The 10,836-nt window shown below is 44.7% G+C and overlaps 1 protein-coding gene across 1 annotated transcript in view; it reads right to left on the bottom strand.

Annotated features, from left to right (window-relative positions):
* Positions 1 to 346: 346 nt before the first annotated feature.
* Positions 347 to 10,836, bottom strand: part of PHLPP2 (PH domain and leucine rich repeat protein phosphatase 2) — a 32,307-nt gene continuing 21,817 nt past the window's right edge. The window contains exons 14-19 of the mRNA XM_058813755.1: positions 10,315 to 10,477; positions 8,926 to 9,056; positions 8,431 to 8,541; positions 7,785 to 7,973; positions 7,425 to 7,656; positions 347 to 6,097 (exon numbers count right to left, since the gene is read on the bottom strand). Of these exons, the coding sequence (XP_058669738.1) occupies positions 4,958 to 6,097; positions 7,425 to 7,656; positions 7,785 to 7,973; positions 8,431 to 8,541; positions 8,926 to 9,056; positions 10,315 to 10,477 (1,966 nt within the window). The 3' untranslated portion in view covers positions 347 to 4,957. The remainder of the gene's footprint in view (positions 6,098 to 7,424; positions 7,657 to 7,784; positions 7,974 to 8,430; positions 8,542 to 8,925; positions 9,057 to 10,314; positions 10,478 to 10,836) is intronic.

The raw sequence follows: 10,836 nt of genomic DNA, 5'->3' as shown, positions 1-10,836 counted from the left end.
ACTCATGTCTTAAAATAAAATGCCACTTCAGAGCAGTGTCCACTGTGTGCATTGTTCATATGAGGATGGAACCGCTGTAGTTTCACAGATGAGTTCTGCCCATATTAAAAAAAAACTAAACATACTAGAAACATGCTTTGCCTTATATGTAGGTCTTCTTTCACTGGCACCAGTGACCAAATCCTCACAATTACCAAAACCATGGAACACTATTGAACTAGAGACACTAAAGTAAAACAGATGCCAAGTAGGAACACACTAGCTGCTTTGGGGTTTGTTTGATTTATTTTGTTTTTAGTTCAGGGTATTTTTGCTTTTTCACATCAAGTGTCTCAGCACAGGGATTTACGTGGACAGTCCATTGTTGTCCTGTTTCTGTTAACATTTCTGTATTTTCTCTTGTTGCAGCTACTTCTAGAGCTGTACAGTGCTATTGAGAGCAAGTTCACAGGGCAGCATTCCTCTAGCAGGAAACAAAGCTGCCTTAATAATTGGTAAGCCTAATTCTACCCTCACAGTGTTCTGAAAGAAGTTTTTGTATGGAAGGCTGATGAGTGAAATAGCACACAGAGCTCAGTGAATAACCTACAGCACAGCTGCTGCTAGACACAGCTACCTTTGACTGGGATATTGCAGAGATTTTTTCCAGCACAGTAACAGAATCAGAAGAAGCTGTTAGATGAAAGTAAAAATCTTTATTGCTAAGTCAGCTGAAAATTCAATGCAAAAATACTCTTCCTCCCTGAACCTCTCTATACATCTCAATGGACTAGTGTTTTCCAACAATCTTACGTTATTTGCCTTTCCAAAGCAATACACAGGCCACAGTGCTGAGGGCACATTCATTAGACAACCTACCCCCACACACAATAAAAACAGGGATCCTTATAGGTGCATGCTAGAGTGGGATACAGAAAATACTCTCCTTTTTAAAAACAAAAAAAAACATGAAAAAGGATCATTTAGTAAACAGTTGGTACACTGCAATATTTAACATGCGCCAGATCATATGAATCATTTAAAAAAGGTAACATTTTAAAATGTGAAAAAAGAGGAAAAGTACAGTTGAGTCTTTAGAGAGCAATAGAACAGCAGACAATGATTGCACAAGAGCAAAGAGGAGATCTGCCTGAAGAAAGGCCTTTGGCAAGTGACGCAAAAGCCATCAGCATCTATCTGGAAGGAGTGCAGAAACCCCACAGGTCCAAAGCCTTACGTGTGACTGAAGGTCCTGTGTACTACAGGAAAGATTTCAGACTTCACAGCAGCTTGTCCCTGAGAGAGGGGAATACTTCCTTCTTCTTGGAACAGGATGTTATCCTCCCATCTAACTGAAGATTCCTGTCTGGTATGAACAGTCTGTGATGCTGCCTCCACTGGGGCCTGTTCCTTGCTCTAGGGGCAACTTGGGGGCTATCTCTTACCTTTAACACCTGAGCCCCTGTTACCCACCACTCAATATAACCTTTATGGGTTCCTTTTACAGAAACCTTTTTGGACAGGACAGAGCAGTGCCTTCAGAGTACCTTTCTCAGCAAGTATGCTTATCAGGAGAGCCAGAATTACTGAAGAGATGGACCAGCAACCTCCTTGGCTGTGGCTGTGTGCAGTGTGGGAGGGCTTGCATTGCTCAGCAGGGACAAAATAGCCTGAGGACCTCAAGGTGAGAATCCCTCTCTAACAGCAAGTCTGCAAATGAGTGGGACATTCTCAGTGATGTGGTTATGTGATGATCACATAGTATCTCTGCAAACTCCAAAAACAAAAATCAGGGAAGGGACTGGAGAACAGAAAGATAACTGGGAAGACACTTTCTATACCCTGCTATGAGTCCTTCAGTAAACTCACCCTTTCATACCTGTTCCACATACAGCAGTGCTCCTTGGGAGCTTGAAATCTAAGGTAGTGTTAATAAATAAAGTAGGGGTGACACACAGGGAGGAAGGAAAACAAAAGGTAGTGGAGGGAAGCACTCTGTTCTGAGAGTTGTGCTCACTAGACAGATGAAGATAACCCAGCCACTGTCTGACCAATGTCAGAAAAAAACCCTTTTCTTTGGATGACAGTGACCTTGAAGCATGTCTCAGCAGTAGGAATCTTGTGTTAGAAAATCCAAGACATTCGCGTGAAAAAAAATATGCCAGTGTGTTTGCTGATACCCAAAACTGGCCTAGGAAAAAGCAGTACTTTTTGTGATGAACAGGCACTATTTTTAATGCATGAAAAAGATTTTGGATGACTGGAGAAAAAGCATCACAATGCTGTGGCTGAAATGGAAAAGCTTAATCCTTGGAAGAAGCGCGTGGAAAATACGCAAAAGCTGCTTGAGGACACCAGCACTTGTCTTAGTCAAATAGAGAAAGACTATTTGGAACAGGTAAAGTCAACTCAGCCTGTGCTGCCCGGAGTCCATAATACCAGCTTCACAGAAATCTGTGGATTCTGCCTGGAATGTAAGAAAGATAACAAGCCATGTCTTCCATGACAGTTCACACCCATAGAAAACAGGAGCTGGCTGTAATTAAACTCCCTTTCTGCTTCAAAACCAGAGACAGCACTGAAGAAAAAGTTCAAGTAGGAATTCCTTCTGTTCCATTCTTCCACTACCTCTAAGAGGTGCAGTTCAGGAATCTGCATGCTCTATTGCAGATAGATGTGTTTTCCTTATTCCTTCAACACTGAGCTAGGTAGAGCCATTCATTACTACCTCCTTGTGGCAATTCTGCATGCAATACTACTGATTCAGACTGGCAAGGACACACTGGACTTTCCATATCAGTGCAAGAAATGGAGAGCTGATTTTCATTCATACATGCTACTCAGCATGCAGGGCTTTTCAGAGCCTTACTCAGAAATAAGGGTTTCTGCACCAGTCTCATACTGAATGGAGGCTGTTCTACAGCCCTTTCAGGTACCAGAAACTGTGAGGCTAGGCACAGATATTTGGTAAAATTATCACCAGTGACAATCAAAAGTTGCAGTTGAAAACATTTGGGATTAACTTCTCCTGCATACTTATATGATGATAACATGAAAGAGTTTTGGTGTTTAGCATCTGAATCTTTTCTGCTGCTTTTCCTCTGCCTAAAGGATTCAAATACTGTTGTTCCTGTGATTTTAAGAATTAGCTTCAACCTCCAGTTCCAAATGAAAGAGGCATTTAAACAAGCAAAATTGTGAGAGTTTAAACTTTGCAAAAATTTGGGTTGTTTCATGATTACACTGCAACTAGCACAGAGCATATCCTAAAATGTTCCTCCTCATGCATGATAGAAATACCTTTTCTTCCTAGTGATAAGAAATTCAAGGTGCTCTGAAATCTCAGTAAAATTCCATTAGATTTTGTGAAAAGATCTATATTGACAGAATTCCACAAATAGTCTGCACAGTATTTCCTTCTGAGCAAGGCCCAAATTTGATCCCAAAATAGACAACTCAAGCCTTACAGATTTCTTCAGAAGAAATGTTTAAGTTTTCTTCATAAATATATAATTAATGAAGAAAAGGCACTAGCCCACATCACAGTCAGGATTATTGCACCACCACTGACATGACAAGGACACCTGCTATCCAGCTCTGTCAGAAAGGAAGACAAATCTGCATGCTACAGAGGCAGTGATCTCCACAACTCTTATACAAGATGACGACATGAGCAGCCAACTTACACCTTGTACCAAAAATCCTAATGGAAACACAAGGCCTCTGAGTGCAGACTAGCCAGTTCATCATTAGTGGGACTGTTTTAAACATCTTTTTCAGTGCTGATAAAAAATGTTAATAAGATGAAAAGTTTAACTTTTGCTTTTGTGCTGAAGGCTAAGCAGGAACAAGTTTCACCTTGTTTGTGGCCAAATTGGGCACATACCAAGAAATGCTGGTTGCTGTGTATTTGGAATATGACTCCTGCTTCCAGAGGCAAGCAAAGACACTGCAGCTGACAAAGCACAGGTTTATGCTGATGGAAAAGAGCACTGGATGCTTCTGCCAGTCTTAGAGCAGCACACCACTGTTTACAGCTTGGCTTTTCTGGCTGACCACTGAGACAAGCACAAGCTCCTGGCTTTATCCCATGTCTTCTGTAGAAGAAGCCTCTGCTGTGAAGCATCCATGATGAAGGTGGCCAGGCTGCTGCTGAGGTGGGTCTGTGCTCTGCAGCTAGAACCACTAGATCTACATGTTGCCTTAATCAACCAGTCCTGAGCTGATCTTTCCTGTGCTCCATATAAAATGCATTGTTTGGCACCTGCTTATCACTCAGCTATTTATTTTCTCATCCTGCACAGAATGATCCCACCATAACCTTCGCTCTCCCCTACACCAGTGCTCATCAGAACACTGGTACCCTGAGTCCTCCACTGTCCTAAGAACATCCATTGGGAAAAGTTCACAGCATACCTGCTGCAGAGTCCTTTCTCCCCTAACCCTAAATAATAAAGTGCTGGGCTGAAAGGGAAAAGAACAGTTTAAGTGCAATAAATAAAAGTGCTTGCAATTAATGTAGGAAACCATTCTCAGGTCAGCTTCATTGCAACTGTCTGAATTCTTTCAAGGAATAACAAAGTCAGATGCTGGGGGGGAGGGTGGGACACTGCATCAGAAATATTCACAGGACTCTAAACACTGAGCATTTCTCCCTCAGCAGCCTCCTCACCCCACACACACACACACACACCAGCCCCTTTCTGGCAGAGCTGGCAGAACCTCAGGGTTCAAGGACTTACCAGACAGTCCCTAACACAGAGTTTAGCTGCTGATCTGCGTGCTCATAGAACAGCTGAGATGCTACAGTGGTTAACTGGGCAGCCCCGACGTTGGCCTTCCTGATTCTTCCTCAACTCCATTAAGGAAGCAGCAGGTATCTGTACTCCTTTCAGATCCCAGCTCCCTCAGAGGGCATGACAGCCCTTATTAAACAGAGCTTCCTGGGACAGATAATGTGGGAATAGTACTCATAGGGTTACAAAGCTGTGTCAAACTCCTCTGGCAGGGATGCTGCATGTTCTTCTTTCAGCTCCTGATCTGCTCTATCCTCCTGGTGCTGCTTCATTTGTTCCTTCACTTCCTCTTCCAGATCATGTGGCACCACAAATTGATCTTCTGGCTCCATCTGGGATGGAGCAGCAAAATAGCCTGTCTTCTTCTTGGGTGCCTCTGTCGCTACTTCGATGAGGTTGAGGCTCTCCTCCAAGGGCACTATGGAGCCATTGGAAAGCTTCTTTCCATAAAGACAACATGTGGAAAGAGATTTTTGGAGTCCACACTTCTCCTTAACCCCTCTCTGCAGAGTGTTGCTGTTTACACTGTTCTGCCTCCGAATGATGAGTACAAGCCCAGAGTCATCCTCTGGCCCTGGAGCAGAAGAGCTGTACTCTGCAGCAGGAAGTTCTAATTCCAGACCCTTTCCTTTACAGCAATGGATGTCCACCTCTACCTCCACTTTACTGCCATTTGTCATCACACCTTCCACAGGCTGCTCATCATCACTATCTAGACCATTGTCAGACTGGTTGCTAGAGAAGGTGGCACTGGAAGGTTGGCGCTGAAAGATGCTTGAGGGGGGCACAGGATGTAGGCTGCAACGTCGTTCTTGTCGTGGTAGCAAGCTGCCATCAAGACCAACAGCACTGTGTTCATCTGATGCAGTAGAGCCCACCTCACTGCTAACCTCAGAAGCAGACAGTTCACTGCTGAACTCTGAAGCAATTCCACTGCTACATGAAGGTGTTGCTGGTTTGGTGGTGGTAGAACTAAATCCCCCAGGGCCTGTCAGAGTGAGGCCGTGCATCTCACACGTGCAGTTGTCCTCACTGATGTTCAGACATACCACCATTGCACCAACATTGTCTTGGCAACCATAGCTTTGTGCTAAAGTGCAGAGTTTCTTTGCAGCAGCTAGTGGGTCGTGTATGTGCCGCACAGCTGAGACAGCTTCTGCATAAGAAAGGTGTTCCCAGAGAGCTTTGTTCCCTAGAAGTAGCAACTCATCTTGTACAGTCAGTGGAATGGAACAGACATGTGGTTTGGGCAGGATCCAAGGATGCAGGTACGTGCAGCCCAGCATCCGAGTACAGCAAGTCACACCATTGACTTTATTGTCCTGCAGACAAGAGAAATAAGGCAGTAGCATTGGATGTGCTATTAGGATCACTTAGAAAACAAACTTTCCCCTGCTCATATGCTGGTTTGGAGCCTCGAGAAATGCCAGTTACACAGCTGCAGCACTGGAGAAAGGGATCTAGGTGCAGGTACTACAGCACAAACATTCACTGATGACCAGGTACAATAACCGCCATCATCCATGCTGGCAATAACACACTTTTATCCCACAAGACTTTTTGTTGCACTCTGAAGAACTGTAGCAGAAAATTCTGAAATGTGCAGCTAGTCTACCTGCAGTACACTGATCAGAGAGTGTCACTGATTAGTCTTATGTGAAACTTATTATTTTAGTACGAGACAGTGACTTTCAACTTTCTCAGTGCAAGACAGGTTACCCAGACATTAAACTATTTCTGTGTATTATCTGAAGTATTTCGCTCTTTATTAATGTATAACTGCATTGTGAAATGTGGACACTACAACCCGAGGATAAAAAGAACAGGTAGGTATCTCAAACTGTTTCTGTAATCAGGATGTATTAACCCCTTCTGCTGGACGGTCTCCTGGCCAGCCTGGCAGTGGTCTCCCATAAAGAAAAGTGCCCACAACCCTCAGTCCCTTTTCCAAGTCAGCGTTTTGAGTTTAATTTCAGTGTTCTTAATTTCTGTATCCTCCGGGTGTCAGCACTGCTGCTGCCGCCAAGTATTAAAATCCAGCAGATGAGATGCACAGGGAAGTCTCTTATACAATAATTTCACATTTCTTTTTCAGAATCCATTAATGAGCCAGTTTTTAAACTATTTAACGTGCTACATTAATCCCATAGATATTTTCAGTCAGTAGCCACAGTGCTACGCCTTGAAGAGCTGTAACACAGTTACCCATTATGCTCATGAAAAATACTGCTATCTAGCAATTTGATACTTTTAAAAGGACCCACTGAGCACACAACTACAGTGATCGGCACTAGTTTCTCAAGATCTTTACAGATGTATTTTTCCCACTCTTTGGAACTTCCCTGTTATTTCCAAGTGTTTAGAAAGTTAACCTTCACAGATTTTCTAGAAATAATTTTAATACTTTTGCATACTACAAGTCATCCTGTGCCCATAGTTCTTAGGCCAAAGAGTTTTAGGAATTTGCAAATTCCTAAAATTTAGCAATTTTGGACAGTGAATCAGCAAATGAAGCAGAGCAGGAAGCACTAGATCAGAACCTTCATGTCACCCTCTCCCCTATAATGTTATGCAGACAGCCGAGCTCATGTATTTGTGCCCAGCTTTTATGTGAGTGTGGAAGCTGAAGTGAAAAGGGTCCAAACCAACCTCTGTTATAATGGCTTTTTGTTCCTTGACTCTCCTAGCTTCTTCTGAACATTGTTCAAGACTGAAGACTTTGGAGAGAGGCAGTGCTTTTCCGCTTCGGCACAGCACGGCTTGGCACGTCCCCACATTGGCCACCGTCAGAGAAAAGTTGCTGGCTGGATCAGCGACCTCATTACGAATGTAGCAAAGGACAGCAGAGGAACCCAGCTTCTGCCCAGCCATGCCCAGCTTCCTGTTGGAGGAGAAGGTGTAGGAGGCTCCTGACTCTACTGACAGGCATTCCGGAGGGCTGCCTCACCCCACTTAACATTGATATACCTTATGCAAGTCCCACCAGGACCAGCCTGCTCACTGTCCTACCTGTGGGAGACCAAGAAGGTGTTGGACATGAACATGGTGTCAGACTGCTGTACCTCCTCCAGGAGCACATCAGCCATGGTGCACTGCAGCAAACGTGGCAGTTCTTCGTTCTTGTCACCATCAAACATGCCATACACAGCCTCTACCCCCTCTGCAAAGCTCCCCAGTGCCAGGGATGATACACACAGCCTGTCAGAAAAGCATACAAGCTAAGTTAATATGTCTCAAAAAATTATCTTGTTCTCAAAACCACAGCCATCAGGCACCTTGCTGTGAGTGCCATTCTCACAGGGCAGCAAAGCCACTATCCCTACGTTCACTAGCCTGGGAGATGTACAGCTGCATTTTATTATTGGAACTCCCCAATCCTCCTTGACTACATGCAGGAGAGGGCCACAGGCACAGCTGGCAAGAGAAAAAGCATCTTTGCTGCAGGGGGAAGGAGAGTTCAAGTGTACTGGGAAGTGTGAAAATTGAGGCAAAAGGTAATGTGGATACATGAGTTACCAAGACTTAGTAGAGATCCAGAGAGAAAAAGGGAAGGATGAGCTCTTGGGCAAAACAGGTCTGCTTGGGTGCTCAGCAGTGCACTCTGCCCCGTATGCTGAGAAGACAGTGTCAGTGTTCAGCAGACCATAATACTCACTTATTTCTTTGGCCTGCCATCTCAGCTACTCCGTGACTCCAGAAGACAGAAGTGAGTGCCGAGTCTGCCGTGAGGGAGGACTTAGCATCGATCTTCAGTGTGCTAATGTGACTACAGAGAGAACAGAAGTTATGCTTTTCTAGAACCTACTGAACAGGCCTTAGGACCTTGTCCAGTCTAGTTTTAGACAGCAGTCTGTGGAAAAAACTGCATGAAGGAAAGGAGTTTAAGGTCTAGGTCTTCTGGAGATGCCTGGCTGCTTATGACAGAGACACCTGGGAAAACTTCATACCACCTGAAAAATTCCTTGCTCTGATGTTTCAGACCCAGACTTTTCCCTTCCCAAAGACAGTAAGTCTCAGCTGCCTCAGGCAGGGAATGTTATTCCACCATGCAGTGATAAAGTGCTTTTACTTTACTATCCCATTTCCTCTCCTGGCAAGAGTTACCCTTCCCTGTGCAGGTCACTACTGGGTTGACATGTCAATGGCTCACCTGAAGATATCCAGTGTCTTGTGTTCTAACACCAGGTTTGTGTTTCCACTCAGATCCAGCTCTTGCAAGGCACCTGGCAGTGCCTCAGGGATTAGGATTTCAGTTAACTCATTGCAGCTCAAATCCACAAACTGCAGTAGCAACAAACAGCATGACAAAGAAAATACTGTGTTGTGTTGTGTCATCAGTTACTCCAGTGCTCCTTACAAACATCATACAACCCTGCTACTTATCTCATACACAGGTCATGGAAATGGATCTGACTTGTCAGAAGAAGAATGATTTATAAGCAACCTGTAATAGCCATGACTCCAATACTGAAAGACTAGGTCACACCAAAGATAAAGGAAAGGCTCTATTTGCAAACCTACCTAGCTATTTAACACTGCCCACTGTCTCAAATGCAAGAAACCAGAAATGTCAGAGACGGGGTAAAGGTGAATGACATGATCTTTGATCAACTCAGAAAGGTGAGAGATCTAGAATGCATATTCTGTGGCCTTTTCTCGGGTTGATCAAGCAAAATCATTGAGCCACAGAATGTCTGTGCTGGAAGAGACCTTAGAGCTCATTTTTTCAACACGTCTGCCATGGGCAGGGACACCTTCCACTACAAGAGGTTGCTCCAAGACCTGTCCAACCTGGCCTTGAAACTTCCAGGGATGGGGCAGCCACAGCTTCGCTGGGCAACCTGTGCCACAGCCTCCCCACCCTCATAGGGAAGAGTTTCTTCCTAATATCCAACCTAGACCTACTCTCTTTCACTTTAAAGCCATTCCCCCTTATGCTATCAATCCATGCCTTTGTTCAAAGTCCCTCTCAAGTTCTCTTTTAGTCACTTTAGGTAATGCAAGGTTGCAATAAGGTTACTCCAGACCCTTTTCTTCTCCAAGCTGAACAACGCCAAACCACTCAGCCCACTGCCACAGCAGAGATGCTCCAGCCTTCTGATCATCTTCATGGACTCCTCTGGACCTACTCCAACAGGTCTAAGTCCTTCTTGACTGCCCTTGACGTGCTGAGGACTCAAGAGCTGGGTGCAGCCCTCCAGGTGGGATCTCATCTGAGCAGGGCAGGGGTGCAGAATCCCCTCCTTACCCGCTGTCTATGCCACTGGGGATGAGCCCAGGATGTGTGGGGGGGTTTCTGGGTGCCTGCACATATGGCCAGGGCATATCCAGCCTCTCACCCAGCAGCATCCCCAAGCCCTTCTCAGCAGGGCTGCTCTCAACCATTCATGCCCAGTCTGGATTGATACCGGGGCAGCCCTGACCCAGGTACAGCACCTCGCACTTGGCCTTGCTGTAATCTCCTGTTCTCTCCTAGCAGTTACTCATTGTATAGCCCAAACTTTACCCAGATATCTCTTTATCTTCTCTATACAAATACCTGAATATGGGGCAAATGCAGGATTTCTGGAAAAATGCTGATTTCATTAGAGTGTGCAATAAGTGTATGAAGCAGCTTGCAGTTTGCAACCGTTGTAGGAATTGTTTTCAGCTTGTTTCCACTCAGATTCAGTTCTTCCAAGTGCTCCAGCTTACTAAGTTTGCTGAAATGGAAACAAAAAAATACTGTATCTTACAGACATGAACTTGTCACTTTCTGAAGTTGCAGATGAGGTATCTATAGACACTGCCCTTGACGAGCTACTTTTCTGATTTACTGACAGGAGATCCAAAGTCCTAAGAGATGCTTTATTAAGATGCAGGGTCCCCAAGACTGGCTTGGATTTGTACAACAGACACACTCTTCACCATCAGTGCTGAAGTTGCAAAGAAATATCACCCCATCCCCACACACATGCAACACAACAAGGTACATCCCTTGGTCCCACTGGATGGCACCTTAACTAGAACAGGAAAACCTACAGCCAACACTACCCCGTGTCAATCCCCCTTAACATGCTTC

The sequence above is a fragment of the Ammospiza caudacuta genome, chromosome 13 (genome assembly GCF_027887145.1).
Source record: "Ammospiza caudacuta isolate bAmmCau1 chromosome 13, bAmmCau1.pri, whole genome shotgun sequence".
In the NCBI taxonomy this organism is placed as follows: domain Eukaryota; kingdom Metazoa; phylum Chordata; class Aves; order Passeriformes; family Passerellidae; genus Ammospiza; species Ammospiza caudacuta.
The sequence above is the reverse complement of the archived record's forward strand: the minus strand, read 5'-3'. Positions and strand labels throughout refer to the sequence as shown.